Here is a 23509-nt window from a genome sequence, read left to right on the forward strand (position 1 = left end):
CCTGATTTATGGAACAACAGCTAACCCTAACCCTAACCCAAATAGACAGAATCCGACATTTAAATTCGTCGGAATAACTTTGGACTGAGCCAGGCTAGCTATTCCCCACTGCTTCCAATCTTTGTGCTAGGCTAACCACGTGTACTGTACATAACACACGGTGTCTCTGAAAGTCAGGGAAGGATCCTTAAATGGTTGAATTTCAAGGAGGCTACGTCATCAGATCTTGCTGGACTGTTCCAATGTGAAGGATCCTTTAAATTCTACTGAAGATGGTGTCCTTCCTTCAGAGAATTTTCAAGAATGTGTGTGTGTCTCCTCAGGGGGCGTGAAGTACCCACTGTTCTTTGCGCATGATTTGCCAGGATGGTGCACACCTGGGCATTCACTAGCCTATTCCACTAAGGCCCTGTTTAGATGACAACCGTTTCTCTAAAAACAGAAAAGTCTGTCCTTGGCGTTTTAAAAAACTTCTGCGTTTATATGACGATGTTATTGAAATGATCCCTGTTCAAATGGAGCCGCAAAATCTACTGGAGACACTGTAGAATGCAAGCCAGGCCAATTTGCAAAGCAACACCACAGCATGACGTCATGCGCCTGTGCTGAAGCACCTTCCTCTACAACGCGGTGATTACAAACCAAAACAAAGAAGACACAATGGCGAAAGCATGCACAGATAACTTTGTCTGGATGGATGACGAGGTGGAGTTGCTACAGTAACATATCTACACTTCACTTCAAATCAACAGGGTGAGCAGCACAAACAGAGTTCGGCATTGTTGTTGTGACAGTCGGCATGCCTAGTTACTGGAACCGTAATGCGCATGTGTGAAAAGTCTCAGTTTTCAGAGGAACTGCATATTGCAAGTTCACATGACAACGGAGACGCTACCGTTATCAAAAAGTTGCACTCTGGAACCCGTTTTTAAATTGTGATTTCAGGCACCCAAAACGCCGCTGTCATGTAAAACGATCGGCCAAAATGCAACTAAAGTTTACCGTTTTCAGTTGAAATCATTGTCGTATAAACAGGACCTAAATGCAAGGAAGGAGTCTTGCCTCGCCTCCGTTAGAAGGACCCATCCTACCAAGGAAGCATCCTTGACTTTGAGAACCATCAACAGTCAGAAGATTGGTATTCATCTTCTCCACTGACTCTCAAATAAGCATATTTCCCAAAATGCTGACCTATTCCTTATAGGCTACACTTTTTTTCAGTGATTCTAAAGGTAAATATAACCCACTGTGCTAACACAGCTCTTTAAAGTCAAGCAGTGAAACTACACATTGGAAAAATACACTTGACATAGTATATTTACAATTAGAACTTAATGTAAAACATGCATAACTTGTGTTAGAGATATCAGCTGTACAGATGTCTGCCCTCTCTCTTTAAATGCAAAGCGGCTTGTGGTGCAAAGTGACATAAAAATACAGTTGAAAAACTCAGCAGCAATGTCTCTTCTACAAATCATGAGCCGGTTACTCAGGATAATCCACAGACCTTGCTGTGACGAGTTTCATATGGGAACTACTGTCTTTCAACCGAACTACACTCATCAACCGTATCACAATGCGGAAGGAAGCGTAGAAGAGATGTAAACATTAGTGGCGTCTTCCTCAACTGAGCTGTAACGTTAGCTAATTCAGTGGTGCTAGGCGAGCTAGCAGTAGATGCACACTGCGAGTTCTTTATATGACATATTGCATGGACAGAGAAATTCAAATAAGCTGTAGTAGTTTACAAAGTTTGGATTATTGTTGGGCTCATCTTCTCTAAAACACCATCAGTTAGATGAATAACTCCTACTCCTTTAGCACTTTAGCAATTCCCTGAAATAGGTCCATATTATTTCATTTTACAGGCACATATAGCTGTATATTATCAGTGTCTTTATGTGACACGACAAAATGAGAATTAAGATGGGAACTCAAGTTACTTACTGGTTAATGGTGCTATGGAGAATATAGAGCCAGCTGAGTCTGTAAATGTGTATGATGGCCAATTAAAATGTTGTGATCAACAGTGTCAGAGGCAGCATTGAGCTCACGGAGCCTCACAAGCTCAGGATTCACCAGCATGTGCTGTTAAAATATGATTATTTGTAGCTCTTAAGTGAAAGCCTTGCTGTTCTGTACCCAGAGGAGGCAGAGCAGATTAGAATTTTTGAAATTATTTTTGCCCATGCAAGGAGCTAATGACTAAACGCACCTTGTTACCTTGTTATAAACGCAATTAAATTTGACTTCACAAGTCACCGTCTCCCACAGTGAGTCAAATTATGCAAAAAAAAAAAAAAAGGAAAACACAAATAGCACTCTTATTTTAATAGAAGTCGAATCCGCCAGTGTTCCTGCCTCTACGCAGTGCTCATATGGGGGCTGTAGACTTTGAAAAGAGAAAAGCATGGAGAATCAGCATCTCTGCCATTTTTCTTTAATTATTTTGCTCAGGAAGTCTGTGTGGGCTTTAATGTTTCTTTTCACTAATTGCTAGAATGCCAACTTTATGAGGAGATGTGTGGTTTCCTCTCTCCCTCTCTCTGTCTCTCTGCCTACTTTGTTATTAGCAGCGGAGTAAATGTGTGATAGGGTAATTAGCCTAATGAGTTGTGGCATTTACTATAAAGATCCTTCTGGATTCCCTGCATCTTATTAAAAAGCCGGTGAGGCTTTTGTTTTTTGGGTTGCGAATGTAGCGTTTGCGGCTGATGGAAGCAGAATCGGCTGGAGATGGAAACATGCACTTAATTGAAAGAGACTTCATAATAGTCCCTTTTTTAAAACAGAAATGTCCTTGTGATGCTCAGAAACAACTCGGGTAGAAGAGCTGTGTTTACCAGAACACGCTGTTTTAAGGTCATACTTTTATGTTTGCCGTTTGTTTGAGTTAACTGCTTCACTTGCTTTACATGTAGAGAACTTAGAGAATCAATAATAAGCACTAAGACCATTATTACACTTGCTGTATACAGTAAGAGCCACTACATTTCTATGGTCTACACACTATTCTAGACAGGAGGCTATTACCTGATTTGTCTAAAATAAAAGACACAATCTGTTCTTTAGATGTTTAATTTATAAGAACCTGTTCATCAAACATACTGAAGTCTACTTGACTTAACAAACATAATATGTAACATATTTTATTAGCATCAGAAAGTGAAAGAAAACAGGATTAAAATTTGATTTATTCTGTGTTTTGACAGCAGTGGGATCCTTTTCCAAAGCTGCCAGTGTTGCAGTGCAGAGCCCTGTATGGTGCATATTATAATTCACTCCCCTCCATAGTGGGTCTTTGCTGAAAGCCTCTCCCATGCTGGTCAGCCGGGGTATTTTGCATTGAGACTGGATTTAAGGGTTTGTGTGTGTGTATTTGTGGGGAGGTTAACATGCCGTCACGCTGACAGCCGCCAAACTCCAAGACATACAGGAATTTATCCAGCCTCGGGTGCGTTTATGCTCGCATATGCACTCGTTGTTAATGGCATAAAAAAGAAGTGAAGATTTGAAGACCTCTCATGTTGTACACAACAGGAGGGAGCGCGTTTAATTTGACACGTCCAAGGATGCCGTTGGCCACATTTGCGCTCGCCTATGTGTTTGCCTGCCTCCGTAATGCACCATAAAGTCTGTTTATCCTCACTGCCACAATGCATCAATGCATCCTCGACCACTGCGCTGCTTTTCCAGCAGTGCAAAGACTCTCACTGTCTGACGGGCTTAAAGCAGGCTGTGCCTCCCCCATTTAGCAGGTCAGCATGTGCTGGTGCTCAGCCGCTGCTGAATGCAGGAAACTGTGTCAAAGCTCAAGTGGTTTTATTGGCTGTTTCTTTCAGATACCCATTTTTTATGAGCTTCCTCTCTGCTTGACTTTGGATGAGAAAGGAAGTCCACAATTTTCTTTTTTTGTTTTTTACTTGGGCAATTTAGTAATCCGTGTTATCTTTTCTTGGCACAAGAGTGGCCTACAGCAAACACAGAGGAGAAAAGAACACCATTTGCACTTCACAGCTGTCAAGTAATGCCCTCTGGAAACAGTCATTCAGACGGAAATTTTATCTTTACGTTTTTGTTTCAGTGAAAGGAACTTTTGCTAGACACAGAACCTATATTTGATTGACTTTTCTCCTTCACTGATTAGTTTATGCAGGGCTGTGTGTGTGTGTGTGTGTGTGTGTGTGTGTGTGTGTGTGTGTTACATTTACATATATTGTATGCATACACATACACTGACATACACAGACACGCACAGATTCCAATTTATTAGGTACACCAATTTAAAACTAATGCAGTCTAAAACAACATGCCTTCATCCCTGGGTGTATGTGTAATGGACATAAGGTGACAAATTAGACAGACATACGTGAAGATGTTTTTTGTGCATGTATGAAAGTGTGTTGTGTGACCAGAAGAATGTGCAGGTATGTGTCAAGAGGAGCAGAACTTCAGACCTGTAGGAGGGAGGTGGTCCATTGCATGTGTTTTCTTTCTTTTTTCCTTCGTGGCTGTGTCAATTTGAAGGGACCCAGCCCCTGAAGAAATGAAACTGACTGGCTGCATTGTGTGTATTTATAGCATCCCAAATGATTCCGTTAATCCATGGTTTCTGGTTGTGGAATGATCTAACTGTAGTTTTGAGTACAGTTGCGTCTGTTGTTTTACAAATTAAATCCACGACAGGCTCATCAATGGTGGTGTCCTGGAACATGCTCCAGACTCTGATTGGCTCCATCGCTCGTGTCACTGGGGGCCTGCATAGTAGTTTGTTTACTTGGCCTTGTTGACTGCCATTGGCCTATCAGCAAATAAGACGACATTTACTGATGACAGTTGCTGATGTTTTTCTGGTTGTGTCACTTAGTCAATTTTAGAAGAAAAATGTAAACATCTGTTGGAAAAGTCAATCAACAAAATGTAGGACACATGGCCATTAAAATGGAAGGTTCAATATGGAGCAGAGAGAATGAAAATGAATTTGATGATCTGTTAACAACCTATTAACAGTAAATCTTATTTTTGACATTTTTTCTGACGACACCACTAACTTTGGTTTTAATGCTAACTGAATACACACATGATTGTCACACACATGCACAAGGTGGTGGAGGAGACAGTGACAACATTCTGAGTTTTGATGTAGCTGATAATGCTACCTTGTGAAAAACAAGTCTGTGTTGACATCTGCAGGAGGAGAGCTAGTTAACCTTAGCTATTAGCTGCTAGCAGCTGGTGGTAGGAGCAGCTAAGGAACGTTACACTGAGTTACATTATGATGCGTTCAAGCACTATGCAGTAAAAATGAGGATTGGGCAAAGGTAAATAATACCATTCTCATGATGAGTTCAAATCTAATCTTGTAAAATAAATTTCTTTTGGCCTGAAACTTGAATAAATACAGCTGTTTGAAGGAGACTTTTTTGATGTCTTCACAGCAATTTACAATAGATATTACAGAGGTAATAATGATGTATTAGATGTAGTGAAAAGACTTTGGAAGCAGTTCTTTTTAAAAGAAATGTTTTACAGTACATGTAAAAAAAAAAAGGTTATTTTAAAGGTTGTTTCATAAATTCGTATGATTGAATTTGTGCTCATTGAAACATAGTGTAGTGACAGCCTGAATGACTTCAAAACACTTAAGTTATGTTTTTATAATGGAGGTTTCTTTGTTTCCCTGGCACAAAAGGAGGAATTAATAACAACAAAAACCAAATAAACAGCAACAAAAAACATTGGTATTGATATCAGTATCCGTATTGGCCCAGAAATTTACAAGTGGTACATCCCTATCCCTATGGTCGCCCCTCCCAAACATGGACAGTGACTCTGCTCTGCAGCCATTTTTGGATGGCATCTAGCAGTGATCTGGAGTGTTTATTCCCCTTGTAGCACAGAGCTAGCAGGAACAGGACAGCACCTCATGTTCCCACTGTGACTGGTGTGGCATGTAGGAATGTGAAAGGACACAAAGAAGAGGTGGTGAAAATGACTGTAATTTACTGTAAAGCAAGGATAGTTTACACTGGGTTAGGAGAAAAACTACACTTCTGTCCCGTCTGTATACATCTGCTGTGGGCTTCAGCCAGAATTTCACGCAGGCAACTGCAAACTCAGCCTGCACTGGTGGTTATGGCTGTTGGTGGGAGAGCTGTTGTACAAACCAAAGAGTGGATAGAGCTTTTTGGGTCAGGAGGCCTCAGATGAACAAAACCCCAAGTGAAGTGTAGGACCAGACATGGGAGTGAAAAGGGGAGTTTGAAAAGTGGAGAAAAGGAGACAGGATTTATTCAGATAGTGCTGAGAGTTCTTTGTGTTTGCGTGTGTGTGTGTGTGTGTGTGTGTGTGTGTGTGCACAGTATGTGTGTGGGTGTGAACCCCAGCCTCACACACACACCCTCGCGCAGGGTGTGCTTCAGACATGTAGCCTGGGGAAACGGGGGCCTTGTCGGGAGCAAACGCAGCAGGACTCCACTGCAAACTGGCTTCTAATATACGGGGGTACAGCAGGCCTGATTAGGCTGGCAAACAGTGGGGAGCAGAGAGAGTGAGAGACCTCCATCTCTCTCTCTCCCCAACTCACACACACATCCACATAAACACATACCTTCAAACCCCACCCCCACCTCTTTCTGTACCCCCTCGGTGGCCTGCCAGATTATTACGAAAGAAGGCAAACATGACTTATTCCATCAATGTCTACGCTGCTTTGATTGGAGCATGTTTTTATGCGCAGCTCTGCATCTGCTGGTTTCACATTTTTTCATTGTTGGGAGAAAACCCGATAACTCCAATTTTGGTTACCAAAGAATAATTCCTGTTGAGACTGGAAGTTCATACTTGACCTGGAAACAGTTGACAAAAAAATCTGACCCCAAGGTTCATTCACAGCTGTTCTGCAGCATGTGACTCTATAACACAATGTGCCTTAGCAGAGTTGCACATGTAATGGAATTGTAGATGCTCACTGTTTGTCTCAGCTCTCTTGTCTGTCTGAGTCTGAGCATTGCGTTGTTGTCCTGCTTCCATTTATCAGCCGCTTAAAGTCTTGCATTTAGCTTCAAGTTGCAACACATTCTCACTCCAACCTCATCACATACAATGTTTGGTCGTGGACTTTACACGTAGACATATAACATGACCCTGGGTGCGTTGGTTGTTGACGTTCTGGGACACCGTGTCAACTTCAGCCTGTTACATGCATTGTCTCTTTTCACAATACACTTTAATTTTCACAGGAAATGTACAGTTTGCATACAGTCTCTTTCAAAGTAAACACACTACATTGATACAACACTGCAAATTGTTTTGTTTTTTTTTTTCTGTCAACATCAAATGCACATGTTCACGTTTAGCACAAACAGATGTGGTTGGGTTTAGGAAAAAAGAACAGGTTTTGGCTTTACAATCATAGGGGAAGTGAAAACTGGCGTCCTAGGTGGAAGTCAGTGGTTGTTGGACCCATCCACCACCCCTCCAGCCCGCCCTACTTGGACTTTGTCCCCTTAATTTACGTTATTGTCCCGCTGCGTTTCCCCTTGACAGCCGCAGGTGCCATTAAACAATAACAGCTATTGGTTTCTGACGCCAGACGTCACTGACCAAGTGCTGGTAATCGTTGTCTTTGAACTGAGACCGGGTTGCAAATATTGAAGTATTGTAAATTTTCTTTTTCAGAGTAACCATAACTATTTAAAAAATTAAGAAGTATTAGATGTTAGAAAATTGGATGCCAGCTCGTTCACATAGAAATATCCGAAATGGATAAGACCTCTTACCAACACCATAGCATGGTGGTGGGAATGGAATGTGTGAAAATTACAGTACATGCTGGTAATGCAAAGTCAATGAGAACCATGAGTTGTGGTGCACACATAAATTAAGTATAAAGAGCGAGAAAATCTGCTAAGGGCGGGAGGGGTGATGGATGGGGCAAACAAACAAACATGGACTATTGTTTATTTTACTTCTTGTCAACTGTGTACCCATTAGAAGGTAAAGAAGGTAAAGTAGATAGGTTTACTTCACTTACATCTTGTTTGTAGTTCTTTTAAAGAAGTCCTCAATCTTTTCCTGATCCTACCCAAGTATTTTTGTTGCACAGCCCAACCAAGTGTTTTTCATTCTGTGAATATAGACTTTGTCTTGCATTGTTTTCGTGTTGCCAGCACTTAAATTTTAACACATTTTGTACCCATCACCACATAATGCATTGAAAACAGTGGTGGATGAAGTGCCTGAAAGCCATACTTGAGTAAAAGTACAGATATCTTACCAGAAAATGACCTTTGTAGAAGTTAGTCACCTATTTAATGCTACTTGAGTAAAAGTTTTAAATCCGATGGGATATTTACCTATTTAAGTATCACATGTAATCTTATGATATTAAAAGTACTTAATTATTGAAAGCAAAAGTACAAGTAAATGCTTTTCAGTCAGAAACACTCTCATCATAGATTTAACCAATCATTGCAACAAATGAAAATACAATTATGTTTGGCGCTGATGGCTCCAGTCTTAAGATACTCCCTGGGTGAGACAAGCAGCATGTCTGTAACTTTACTGTCTTGGTTCACTCTCAATGCTGTCATAACGCCATTTTCAGCTGCAGCTGTAAAAACTCACAGTACACTACCTGCCCAGCACCAAACAGCTGACAGACACAGTTCACTAGAGCCAAAAGAGAGTAAATATTGGACTTACAGTACATTTATGAAGTGTCAAGTCAAACCATGTTATAAACCTTTCTGACTTCATAGGTGTCAAGCATCACAATATGACGTCACACAAGGGTTTGTATGATATTTTACGAAAATGCACATACAACAGTTAATATCATATCTAACGAATTAGCACCCCGTGAATGGCGTTGTGTACTTCATGTAAAGTTAAATACATTAAGTAAAATTATGTTGGTGACATGTAGGAGAAGAAACACAGTGACGACAATGAAATCTCACCAAAAGCTTTATACAGCTCCAAAACAGCTGCCAAATGCTGCCACTTAACAACAGCATGTTTTTAAGTGTTACAGTGGTTTTCTACCAGGCGTGTCATGTTTTTTGAGTGTACTATCTTCTCATCAACCATCAAAATCAAGTGACAGCTTATTTCCTTCTTCAGCCTCTGACTCACCAACCATAAAGCAGATGCCACTAGAGCTGCCACGTCCCTCACCTTCATGTTTAAGTCATCACGTTCCCCTGCTGGCCTCTGATTCTCTGTTTTGGGCTTTTTGTTGGTGACCCAGCACGATGCAGTGCTGGAGGGTGGGGACCGTGCTGACTCCACTCACTGGCCGTCCTGTAAATCGCTCTTTTATGGCCCTTGTAATGATCCCCCAGCCGGCAATCTCCACTCCGTCACACTGCAGAGAGAACCTGCCGCTTCTGGCAGCCGACATGGGGGGGCTCAGGATGGTTGCAGGAGGTAGTGGGAGACTGGAAAGCACACATAGTGTGACCATGCACTCACACATGCACATGCACACACACACACCAACAGACACATGCGGCTATGTTAACGTTCATAAAAATGCATGCCTTTTCACACCCCATCTACCTTAATCCTGACTTCCTGTGTAAAGGTCATGGAAAACGCCGAAAGGTAGTGTTTTTACCCCGCTCCAAGTTGGCGAGGTCCAACTGTGCACCATGGTGCATCGTCAAGGAAAGACGTTTCCTCATGCAAACCCTGATTGCCTTGATAGCTTTAGCCTTTTGCATCATTTATTCCAAATCTGACTGCTAGCCGCAGAGCACCAATGACAAGGTGGGGCTTATCATTCCCATAGAGCACCAACACTGAAGCTAATTTCAAAAACTCATAATGATCTTAAACATATCACGTCAAATTAACTCAGCTAAGAGCTTCACAGAAAGAAGAGAACACCTTGGTTTCATGGTGTACAGTACCTCAATATGGGCTGAATATCTAAAGAAATATTGTCTTTGCATGGTTAAACAGGAAAATAGCAAGTTGAAAAAATTTATATGTTTAATTATAACACTTCTGTTTTAATGACTCCACATAACATGCTTAAGAAATGTTTGTTGACACATCTGTTAATGAGCAAAGGAAGGAACTGAACTGCAGCAGTGAAAAAAGAAAAAGTGAATATAATATATTATATGCAAATGGAACCACATCAAGCTTTTACAAAGCTGTTGTCTTGATAAGATTCTCACCATGTACGTTCACACATTGTTTACAAATTTCAGAAGCATCATCAACAAAGTCTGTCGAACAAATGCAGTTTCAGTTTAATGTACTTTGCTGTTTCTGAATGTTAATTAGAGTCAGTATCATTAAACAAGACATGCTTTATTCTTTCTCTTTAAGAATAGGAGCAACAGGAAGAACATGGCTGATAACTGAGAAGTAAAAGCTGTAAAGCTATTTGGACAGAGTTAAGGACGCATTATGTGAAACATGACTTCAGATTTATCAGTCTGGATTTAGTGGAAAGGGCTGTGCATTGACATATCAATCTGCGATCATAAAATACAGATTCAGGTTTTCCCAGGGTTTCCTCTCAGATCATATATATGGTCACATTAAATTACAGTAAAAAACAATGAACACCAGAGCAGAATATTTTTTGCGTTACAAACAAATGACTTTTACTGTAGTGTGGGTCTACAAGCTTCACTGATACTCAACTTTAAAAAAAAAATAGAATAGAATGGGCCGGCAAACTGCCAGCGTTTAGACACACAGAGCCAGATTGGCGAGTTGATCCGAGTTGCCCAATTTTCCACCTCGTAGGGTTGTCATATTGGCAGAACCTTTTTGATTTAAAAAAGAACGAGGCAGCCTTCCGCAATGGGAGGGGCTGTTGATGACTTGTGGGAGGAGCTGTTGATGACACCGCACGTGCACCCCACTGGCGGTGGATAAACAGGAAACAGCTGATAGCAGGAATGAGCAGCTAATAACAAGAGGGAAACACAAACCTGACAGACACTGTAAGGATGAGCAACTGGGGAGACAAGGAATTGCGCGCCCTCCTTGTCCTCGCAAACGAAGAGGCCATTAACCGTCAAATGACGGGGATGGTGAGGAACGGGACGACTTATCAGAGAATCGCTGAAGGACTGACTAGCCGCGGCTTCCCTCCCATGTCACTGATTACATCACACGCTGAGCTACACATTTTGCTTGCTCACGTCCCCCATTGCCCCGAAAAAGGCGCATTCTGTGTTAACAAAAGTAGGTAGCCGGCATTTTGCCGCACTCCCCGATTTTGTTTTTATACTGCCAATGCTGAAAAAAGACTGATTGAGCTTTCCTGCAAATTTGCACAATTCCTATCTTAAAAAGGCTATTCAGATTCAATGGCAGTGGCAAAACAAGAGAGAGGTACCATTTTGTCATCTAAAATATTTTACAGAATGATCCTAGGCTTGCAGTGGCAGCTTCCACCACAAAAAAACAAAATTGCTTTTCATATTATAACAAGATTTTTTTTTCATGTTTTTACATTTTTTTCTGCATATTTAGATACATTATTTAAGTATTCATTAAAACAAGAAACATATAGAAACGTTATAGAAACGTTATAGAAACATACTGATGCATCTTGTTAGGAAACATGTTCTCATCCCAAGTCATAACATATCGCCACTTTATCAGTAGACTTTCATGTCTATGTATTACGTGCATGGTATCATCCTGTTTCTACTATTGATGCTCTGCGATACTGCAACCAAAGCCTGGACATCAACAAAAGCAGATGGTTAGGTTTAGGCAACAAAAACATGGGGTTAGGTTTACAAAAAACATGGTTTGGCTCAACATTTATAGCGGACACGAATACTGGGCTCCCAAGGGAAATCTGGGGGTTGTCGGACCTATTTACTTCCTCACGTGTATGTATTACTTGCTAGGTATCCTCCTGTTTCTGCTGTTGATGTTCCAACCAACCGCCGCAACCAATTCCACAAAAGCACATGGATAGGTTAAGGCAACAAAAACACGTGGTTAGGTTTCCAAAAAACATCATGGTTTGGCTCAACACTCATACCGGACACGTTAGCAGCAACCTCTGATCCGCCCCTGGCTCCTCCACAGTGCCAGCGTCTTGCCCAAATATGGTCACTTTTTGCTCTAAAAAAAATAAGGTGGCAAAGGCTGAGATGCTGAACTTGAGGCTTCAAAAAAATAAAAATAAAAAGATACACGGACAGACATATTATTACATGGCAAAGTACTCAAAAGCTCTTCTAAGGTAGTTCCTGCTACAATAGATGTCTGCAGGACCACATTTTACCATGATGACTCACAAGTTGAAAACAATACCAGCTGTTGTGATGTTGTTGCAGTTGATGACAACATAACTACATTTTTAGCTCTTTTTTCAACACCACTGACGGATAGCTGACTTAAGTAACTTCAGAGGCCAAAAACACGGCAGCAACAGACAGGATGGGATCACTCAAGCGATGCAGTGATCCGCTACTTAAGACAAAGACTCACAAGGTAAAAACAATACAAGCCCCACTGTCTCGGCTGGTAGTAAACCTGTCAGTGCCGAAAGAGACGCTGCAGCCTTTCATCAAGCATTGATATAATGACCTAAACATGTGGTGGGTTGTGTTTTTATGTAGTACGTCTGTGAGCAGCTTTTCTACTGTTTTAATTTGTCCATGCATGGCTACAACACAGTAAAGGTCCATACTCAAGAATAGATGTACACCCTCCTGCCAGGCCAGATGACTAAAGAAAAGACACCTTGTCTCATTTCATGCGTTTGACAAAATTTCAGTGTCAAATTTTCTAGCAGATGTGGGCTACAAGGTCTTTTCTTTAAGCATGTTATAACAAATAGAATAATTTGGTTCATAGTATTAAAAAGAACCAACAATTCTTATTCCAACTCGTTAAGCCCAGGCCAAAGATTCACAATGAGACAGGCAACTACTTGCAATGTGCCGTTCTGCAATGTTCTAAAAACCTGCTGGTTCACACCAGTGCAACTAATTTAGATGAGACAGTGTATCATCTCAATGCAACAACTCTCTGTCCTTCCAGTGTGATTTGCAGCTTTTTAGGCTTATTTTGTGGCTGAATATAATTTGCAGCTTCTTAAAATATGAATGTGGATAGTGATAGTTACGTACTGGCTACAGCTGCATTTGTAGTAGTGATGAAACAGCGAAAAACAGAAACAAAATGAGCATCAGATGGACTGTATTTGCAATAAATACACCACGATAATATAAATAACCAGCTCCAATTAATCAGTCAGTGAGAATGTGTGTTTGTGGAGGGGGCATAAGCATATTTAGAGAGCGGCAGCAGTGACCCACCATCCGACACCGGCACATTGTGAGGATGCAAACAGAGTGCTATGCAGGGAGGGAGCACCTGCTGCAGCAAGAAAACATGCTGTCTTTGGTCATTTTGACTCAACCAGCGGACTTTACTACAAGCTGATTGGCTGCATCAAACAGGTAATGTGCTTTACGTTCAAAAACCAGCCACCAGTGATTTGACCAGCTGAGTTGCAGGTGACATCATCAGCCAGCTCACACTCAATAAGGACTTCTCACTTTTCATATTACCATAGCTGCAATACAAACTGCCGCCAACTGGTGTGTATCATGCCACTGCAATTGGAGCCTCTCTGTGTGAGTGTCTGACACCAACGTCAACTGACAAAGCAGTGGTATTTGGCAACGTGGGCTGTTGCTGGCTGCCTCTAAAATTGACGTGCGTGTCCTACCACTGCGAAAGGTGCCTCTGTGCATTGCTCACTGGCGCTAAAATCGCTGACAAAGCAAAGGTATATGATGAGTTGGGAGTGAGAACTAACTCCAAGAACACTGTCAAAATAACATGAAAAATATTTTGTTATAAAATGAACATGATATTGTTTAAATAAGAAATCCTTTTTATAATAACAAAAACAAAAAAATGTGTTCTAAAGCAGCAATAGATAGCATATCTTTATAGCATGTTACGCAATCAAATAAACATTACTTAGTCTGTGACAGATATTTAACATATTCATGGCACCCTTCTTCTTGAGAAGACTTTCTTTGACATGCAAGACATTCTGCTGTCAAGTGGATTGTCATCTTTAATTGCTGTACTTGCTTTGTTTAAACTAGACTATTTTATTTAATGTCATGCACAGACAGTCTTTGTATATACCAGCCAATAAATGTGTTGTGTACTCTGTAGCTCTACCCACAATGCCCCTGGGTCCTCAGGCCCTGCAGTGCCAAATCTTCTTGACAGCAGATATCTGTGAATAGATGCATTAGTCTATGTGGTTCTATGTCTGTGATGTTTATAAAGCACCTCACGACTCAGACAAAGTGTCATTTTCTTTGCACCAGTGGGCTGACATGTCTTATTCTCCTTTGTTCATAGATATTAACACAAAGAGAAGGTTAAATGATCTCACCACATTGGCAGAATTAACCACTTTCTGTAATAAAAATAACACAGCGACTGAATGTGAGAGTAAATAACTTGTTAAGACACCATCTGCAGTGCTGAGACTCACCCTGTTTGCTCTCAGTTATAGTCCCCCCTCTCCTTCACCCCCACCTGGATTCTTCTCCACCCCACAAGCAGACATTAAACAGACGAGGCAGAGGCTCTCCACTCTGCACGTGACCCTCCTGTTTAGTATTCCTGCCACGTCTGGCTGAGGGAGCGGCATTAAATTGGGATCAGGCAGATTAGAGTATAATATAGACGACTATTAAAGGCTGCAAATGAGAGCCATGGGTTAGAGCCTGAGCAGGGGCCCAGTCTGCCTCCATGTCAGTGCAGTCCCCCGCAATATACACTCACCACACACATACATACACACAAATATACTGAACAAAAATTTAAACACGACACTTTAGTTTTTGCTCCTATTTTTCACATGTTTAAGTGAAAGATTGAAGATTTTTTTGATGCACTCAATAGATATATTTCCTACAAGTTTTAGTTGCAAATGTGTTAAACTCTCCATCGTTACTACAATAGTGTGCCTTGGGACGGTCACAATAAAAGACTAAAAATTCACTGTTTGATCACACAACACAATTCCACAGACACACAAGTTTAGAGGGAGCTTTCCATTGGCATGCTGACTGCAGGAATGTCCACCAGAGCTGTTGCTTGTTAACTGAATGTTCATTTCATGACCATAAAACACCTCCAATGTCTTTTCTGTAAATTTGGCAGTACATCCAGCCATCCTCAGAACTGCATAAGTTGGTTATGAGGCATCTTGATATGACACACCTGTCAAGTGGATGGACTGTCTTGGAAAATGAGAAGTGCTCATTTTAACAAATCTGCAACCAAAATGTGAGAGAAATATATCTGTTGAGTGCATAAAACAAGTCTTAAGCCTAGTTCAGACTGATGATTTGGGACAAGATAAAAACTGTTTTAGAACGTTGCAGAGGTGTGAACTGGCCAGTCTGAGCTCAACTCAAGCCGGCTGATGGTGTCACCTGCAACTGAGCTGGTCAACTCGCTGGTGGCTGGTTTTAGAACATAAGGCTGGTCACCTATTTCTACAGCCAGTCAGCTTGTAGTGAAGTCTGCTGGTCAAGTCAAAAGTACCACAGACAAGGTGTTCACTGGCTGCGGCAGATGCTCCGTCCCTGCTGAGCCCTCTGTTTTTGTCCTCACGGTGTGGTGTTGTCGAGCAGTGGGTCACTGCTGCTCCTTGCTGTATGTGCTTATGAATAATCGTTTGAATAAAAATTTAGAGCCACTGACTTAGATCACTTCTTTGATAGCTGACATTCAGTAAATAGACTTAATAGTTCAGCATTAACCATTCTAAAGTCAAGACCCACCAACACAGAGTCCTGTAGTTAGTCTGCTTTACTTTCAAACAAACTGCACTAGAGCCACCCTGTCTCCTAGAAATAGAGTTTGTATTTTACTAAAGTGCATTTATAATTGTGTTTTGGTGACAGTGTAATCACTGCCTAGATTATGTTCAGAGATGTGTCTTTGAGTCAATGAAACATTACATTTATTTGCCATGCTGGATTCACAGGAGGGTTTGGGGTGGATGGTGGACATACAAAGTAAAGGGTTGCATTCAGACTTCTGTCTGTGGTCAGGATAAGGCAACAAAAGGACTTTGATTAAGGTTAGGGAAAGATTGTGATTTCAGTTAAATGTCAGTAGATAGCACAATAATAAAATTAAGAATGCTGCAGTCACTATGAGTAGACACTGTATAGCAAGATTGCCTGTTTTGGCAGAAAACAAATGAAATTTGTCGTCAGCACACATTTTGCTGATATGTCCCGTATCAACATTTTTATATACAATATTTGCTGTTATAAATTAGTTGTAGCCAATGTGAACCTAATTTCTAGGAGACAGGGTGGATTAGAGTCAGCTTGAAAATGGACTGAGACTTTTTTTTTTGTGGTCTCAGGGCCTGATTAAACAGAGAGAGTTTAAGCTGCTGGAGACAGGTTTTTGTAAAAAAAAAATATATATATATATATTTTTTTTGGCTCGCTGTTTTTGCGTTGCTGAAAAAAAAAGTACAGCGTGCCTTGCATTTTGCAACCTGCTAAAATGCTTTCTGTTTGATCGGGGCCTCAGTCTGGTCATTTAGTCTGGACCAGAGTTTGATTGACAGCTTTCACACTAGCCTAAACTAAAATAAACAGGCAGAGTTCATTTGATATGATCCAAAGCATGAAAGCACTCTTATTATTATAATTCCTCTTAAAAAATAAAGAAAAAAAAGAATAGTTAGTCTGTAATAACTTAAACTCCAGTAACCCGAATTTCACTCTATGGAGATTTTAAAAAAAACACCCACAGTGCACATACAAGTCACTGTACCCACAATGTACCCATGCTGGGTATATTGAACCAGCGTGGAGTTTTCAAGACAGAAAACAAAAGGTGACTGTGCCTTTGAAGTAGTGGCTCCAACACTATGGAACTCTCTTTCATTAGGTATACAGTCTGCAGTCTCCATAGAAACCTTTAAAAACAACTTATTCAAAATGTCCTTTGTCCCACAATAACATGTCTTTAGTGTTATCCTTTTGGGATCCTCATTAGCCTGTATTTAGGCTATGTTTTATGGTATTTTCCTTTTATTTTGTGGCTTTTGTTTTCATTGATAGCATGGTTTTACTTTCTTCTGTGAAGCACTTTTTAAATTTTATTATTGTGAAAGGTGCTTTACAAAATAAATGTGTTATTATTATTATTATAATGATTAGTATAGCAGAGACACAATACTTGGTTAACCAAGTCTTGCCTGGCTATACAGTCACCCAGAACAAGGGATTGTTTTGACCCAGTAACAGTTATGTAAAGTTAATCAACACAACCCATGGTACTGGATAAAGTTTACCAGTATCAAACTGACCTGTACACTGGGTCAGTTTGGCCCCTCCTCATAGATCTGACCAGTACTGTAATGGGCCGAAAGCAACATTTAAACCTCACCAAATGTTCACCATAATTTAGATTTTTTTGTACTCACAGAAAATTGTGGCAATCAGATACATTTTAAAGATGCTACAATTACATTTAAATGCTACACACAGGAGCTTTCATGCAGTCCAGAATCTGAGCAGAAAATGTGTGATGCATTACATAAAATGAAGAAGCAGTCCTGGATACACCATGAAGCTCGGAATAGTGTTGAATGACAGTGTCTTGAATTTCAAATCATAATTTTCTTATCTACAGGAATAATTAGTTCTTTCGTCACTGTTTTTTGCATTAAAATGGTAGAAACATCACTAGTAAACTTGGCTTCATTCCTTTAACCTGTCTGTATACCCTATACATCCACTGGATGTAATAGATGGAAATAATAAAATATGCCACTAGTAAGTAGCTTACAGGGGTTATATAACCTACTGCCAAGAGTCCTTATCATAATTAATTTGACAGGGACATATTTTGAAAAGTTCTCCTGGGTTTCCTCTAAGTCAAAGGTAACACAAAGGACAGTGTATGAGAGTGTATGTGTATGGAGAGGCAGAGTGCAGGAAAAGAGGATGAAATAAGAACATGGGGGGGCAGAGAAGTCACCATTTAAGTCTTTGGGGCAAAAATATTCATCTATTCTGAGTCAGTCTCCTGTTGAAGTTGTGTTTTGTCACTCTGGTCATTAGGGCAGCAGCTTTCTTCCAAGTGAAAATGCTAAATAATTTGACATGTACTATGACTGTACAGCAGCGCAGTATGGACCATTGCACAGTGTATCTAGGGGATCTTGTGTGAGTGACATTCCCTATAAAAGGCAGATGGTAACAATGTAGGTGACACTGTGAAGCCTAGCGCTGTCACTGGACCATATCCTATCCACTTAAAGATCCTTTTTTGATCTCTAGCTGAACCTTGCCATATGTTCCACATGTCCTTTAGGGAATGTCATGTCATGGAGCTGCCACGCTATTAACAGTACAGCGAGGGAGGGAGAGGGGTTTTGGAGTGGAGTCGTATAATGTCTTGAATTCTTCTCGTGGATTCTCCTGTTTAGTCACTCTATTGAAAGTCCATTAATGTGTCTTTGCATATGCAGATTAAAAGGCCATAGACAAAGTACTGCATGAGCAACATGGACATACACTCAAAGCCCTGTAGTCAAGGGGGTCCTTAGTCGTAAGGACAGTTTTTAACACTAGAACACCCAACAGGTAAAATTTACCTGCAGCTGTTTATTTGATTGTATGTAACTTTGATTTCATGAAAGAGTTTGTTAGGTAGCATCCCTAATTGTTGTATTGTGACGATAAAGCCAGATTTTTTAGGGCCATTTTAACCCTTAAGCACCAGTGGGTAAAATTTACCCCTATAGAGAATACATTCATTTCTACACTGTTAATGTCATACGTTAAGATACACATTCTTTGTGCTATGGCAATGCCTTTTGTCTATTATTGTGTGTAATAGTGCGGCACCATAAGTCATGGGCAAACCCCATACAGTGATAGATGTAGCTACTGTGACATCACCCATTGGTTTGTGGAGTTCTGTTTCGAAGCCTCAAGTCCGCCATTTTGGAGCTGCAAAAGAGCAAGGGCTGGATCTGATTGAGAACCCTAGGACACTATCAGCAGATGGCCTATCACTCAAAGCAGCCTTTAAATATGCTTAATATAATGTAAACAGGTGAGTTACATAAAAATTTACCCCCATACAGTTGTCATGAACAGGGAAATTAGCTATAGAGACCAAAACCGTTTTTCATACCAGGCTTTAAACATGTTTATTTCTGCTGTTAAGTTGGGCATTTTCACATGGCTGTCTTTTGGGATTGACTGGCTCCTGAAGCAGCCTCATGTGGCCATGAGAGGAACTGCAGTTTTCGACACTTTGTGTTGGCTTCATTTTTCAGCCCCGGAGGTTGGCGCTTGGCAGATTGTCTCTATGCACAAGAGAAAGAGATTTATGGATGTTGGTTAGGCATGACTATGACCTTTTGTTATACAGCCCTGTGTTGTAGCGTAAAAAATTAACCTTGTACCTGCAGGACATTTTTCAGGCCAGAGAGAGAGAGAGACGGAGCAGGGACCTTAAACTACATATATTGTACAAAATTGAGTTGCACTGGACATAAGTCTCTAAATATTTTTGGGCCCTCTCCTATTTGTGCTTGCCTGTAGCTGCTAAGCCTGCAGCAGTTGTAACATGGCTAAGTGCGTCAGTGTGTCAGAGTCTCTTGCTTGAAGAAGTTACAAAACAATTCATTATGGCTCACAAGAATGCCTGTGCACTTGACATACTGGTAATAATACAGTTAATTGGCACATCGCGTAGTGATTTAGCATTAGCTAGCTTTAGGATTCATGGGTAACAGCCTCATTCATTTTGTGTTTGCAAACTAAATAGGTTTTATGAAAAGGCCCGTTTATCTTCGCCAATATCTTTTATTCATGTTATTGTGTATTTTCAAAAAATCAAGCTAACTAGTTCACTTCGCCATTGTGAATAGGTGATTTAGCATAAGTTAGCTTCTGTCATTGTACAAGGATTTATAGGTAACAGTTAGCCAGTTTTCAATGGTGTGTAAACCAAATGTTTGTTTTTTTTGTTTCAAATAAGCTGGTTTATTTGTGCTAAAAATATGTTGGATTCATATTAATGTTTGTTAATGGTCAGAGAGCTTGTGTTGAAGATCCAGGTGTAAAAGGAATCTGTTTGTATGACAGTAGGCTTACATTTAAATAAGAATGTTAAATAATCATAATACTTTTTAACAAAGCCAATTAAATTACTTTGTAAGTTGAAATAAAGAAATGCTAATGTCAAGCGTCAAAGGGAAAATCACACTCGTAACATGCTGGCAAGTGTTAGCTTAAAAACAAAAAATCTTGAGATGACACTAGATAATGATGATACCAGACACTGGAGCATCAGACAGTGTTGTAACTGACAGAACTGACACAGATCTCTCAGATCTGATGGACAGAGCAACTGAAAACAAGCATTTCCTAACATGGCAAATAAGACTGTAAAGGGTACTTAGAGTCAAATGTCAAGTATTGAAAAGAAATGACAGAGATGCATCAACATGCTGTCACTCATGGTCGCACAATATAAACTTGATGTTGTGGACACCGACGACTTGATCCATGACGCCTCTTCACAGAGGGCCAGTGATCTGTCACTCTGTCACTGCTGTTTCAGGCTGTGTTTAGCAGGGTGATTGTAACTGTGATCCTGCTTTGCATGTGACCTACCTGTTTACCTGTAGACATTCTCCATTCAGTACTATGAATAATACAAGATTCAATAGCACATACAGAAGAATAAAAGCTTTCATTTTGATAGCTGAGCCATGAGTGTTGCATTGGTTCATGGTTGACAAAACAACCATTTAAAGCGCTACATTTAAAAATCTACATGTTGCTATCAAATTTCATTTCTTAAGTGAAATCAGACCATGCTAAAGTAGGACATAATTGTAAATATTTTGTGTGCGTTTGGCCTGTTTAAGTACAATGATTTTTAGCCAGTATTGTTTCAGGACCATGGACAGAGCTGTTTGTTGTGTGTATGGAGAGAATGAGAGAAAGGCCAAGAGTGATGCAAGCCACAAACAGCTGTTTCTCTCTGACACTCTTTGATGATTTTGACAGGTAATTGGTCATAAGTTCAAAAAGTATTTAGTGCTCTACTGGTGTTTCGTTGTTATATGAGTGTTCTGATTAATAAATTATTTGATTTTGAAACAGTAGCCTTATGCTGTTGTTATTTAGCCTATCTGAGGCTATTGCATGGTTAAATCAATGATTTTTATGTTGTGAAAAATAGTTGCCCACTCTCAATTTTTAACAGCCCCCTCAGTCACTTGGCTGTTGGCACACATCGCCGTAAGCTGGATGTCCTTCCTGGTTGTCCTTGTCAAAATATTACATCCAAGATTTCTCTCATAAATTTATGACTATAATCTAGAAAATTCTGCGTTTTTTTTTTTTTTTTTTTTTTTTTGTTTGTTTGTTTTTGTTTTTTTTTCCTTTGGCATTTTACCCTCCTCCCCTTGCTCTATGTTATTTTCTTTTGCCTCTGTGCCGGCAGTAGCCGTGGCCAGAGGTATTATGTTTTTCCATCTGTACGTCCCATTCAAAACTGTGTTCTTCAAACTTTTTTCTTCACTTCTCACTTGTTTCCCTTCCTATGGATTACTGGTTTTTCTTTCTTTTTTGTTGTTGTAAAGCGTCTTTGAGTATCCACAAAAGCGCTTTATAAATCTAATGTATTATTATACAACAGTTGGTTCCGGCCCTGCAATCTGATTGGTTGAGAGACAGTAAAACCGTGACGATACTGGAGTACAACATCACGGTTATTTCACTGTGTATGTATCACTCCGCCTCACAGCTGATTGCAGTCAACAATCAAATCAAAACTGACGGTTAGTGTCAGTTAGGTCAGCAGTTGCGTTGTAGGCTAATTAATTCATCCACTGTCAAACAGCCAAAAATATGGATTTATTTCCTAAAATAAGTTTTGAATTGAACTATGAATGGACAGCAGAGGAAGACGAGGGAGAGGAGAAGCTGAAACCATCTGAGCACACATCCAGGTTTGTCAGTGTTTCATCAGCGGAGCTCAGTGACTTGGAGAAAAGCAACATACTGTCAGATCAGAAGGCAGAGTCGGCTGTGCCTGTGAAGCCACAGTGCACCATGCAGTCACCATCATCATCGGCCTCGTGCCTATGACCGAATCACAGCCGTGACGATATACGAGTATAACATCACTCCCTCTCGTGTGATATTGCTTAATTATTATTATTATTGTTGTTGTTCTGATATCTCAAGAGTGCCTTGAGGGAATGTCTTCAGATTTGGCACATATGTCCACGTAGACTCAACAATGAACTTATCAGAAGTTTGTGGTCGAAGGTCAAAGGTCAAGGTCAATGTGACCTCACAAAACATGTTTTGAGCCAAAACTGAAACTGAAGTGGTAACATGATGTCATTTTATATCCAAAAGGTCAAAGGTCATTCTTCACTGTGACATCATATTGTTCGTCGAAAACACTTTTCTGTCCATCATTCAACATCATTTCTCAGGAGCAGAAGAAGAGACATTTAGCCAGATACTGAATAGGTGACACTCATCTTGTGTGTCTACCTTGAAACTGTGCTAATTGTACAGATCTTCTGTGCTGCCAGGTGGAAGATTTGTGTGAAGCATCCATGTTTTCACAGACATGGATGTAAACTATAAGTGCAACTTGAATGCTGTGTGAAGACATACAACCACAAGGCGGTAAATCTAGTTTTTACCCACAATGACCTCAAAAAACGGCACTGTAATTTTCATATCAGATAGTGACCAAATATTATCTATTATATTAGCCCTACATATTAGACAGCAAAAGCAACATAAACTTGTACTGCCGACACAGGGTGCAGAACGAATAGTCATCGCCTCTCTCTCACTCTTTGGGTGAATACAACCTTCCTATGAGAGTTTCTGTATAAAGGTAGAGGCAACAAGGTAGTGGCTGCACCAGTTGAATTTATTGCAACACACAAAATGCCCAGAACTCCTACAAATGTGTTAATCACCTTGTCGTGGAACTTAAGAAATGTAGTGAAATGAAGATTTTCCAAGCTCCAGTTATGGCTTGATGCACTATTTACTTGAAATATACAGTACAGTCAATTGTATAGACATTAATTAAGATCAAACAACATCTGTACAAACTGACACACACTGTGCCTCTCTGTCTTTATCCTCAGACATCCGTTGTTTCCCCTGCTGGCGTTGTTGTTTGAAAAATGTGAGCAGGCCACACAGGGATCTGAATGCATCACGTCAGCCAGCTTTGATGTGGACATTGAAAACTTTGTGCACCAGCAGGAGAGAGAACATAAACCCTTCTTCAGTGAAGACCCAGAACTGGACAACTTGGTAAGCCAGCTGCTTTGACATACATGACGATCATGAACACAACATGGGCGTCAGCCACTTTGATTTCAGGAAGTCACTGCGTTATGCTGCTTTTTTTAAAATTAAATATTTAGTTAGTTTTG

The 23509-nt window shown here is 40.3% G+C and overlaps 1 protein-coding gene across 1 annotated transcript in view; it reads left to right on the forward strand.

Annotated features, from left to right (window-relative positions):
• Positions 1-23509, forward strand: part of LOC125898586 (uncharacterized) — a 164519-nt gene that overhangs the window by 100791 nt on the left and 40219 nt on the right. The window contains exon 5 of the mRNA XM_049592428.1: positions 23216-23387. Within this exon, the coding sequence (XP_049448385.1) occupies positions 23216-23387 (172 nt within the window). The remainder of the gene's footprint in view (positions 1-23215; positions 23388-23509) is intronic.

Source organism: Epinephelus fuscoguttatus, linkage group LG12 (genome assembly GCF_011397635.1).
Source record: "Epinephelus fuscoguttatus linkage group LG12, E.fuscoguttatus.final_Chr_v1".
Taxonomy (NCBI): Eukaryota; Metazoa; Chordata; class Actinopteri; order Perciformes; family Serranidae; genus Epinephelus; species Epinephelus fuscoguttatus.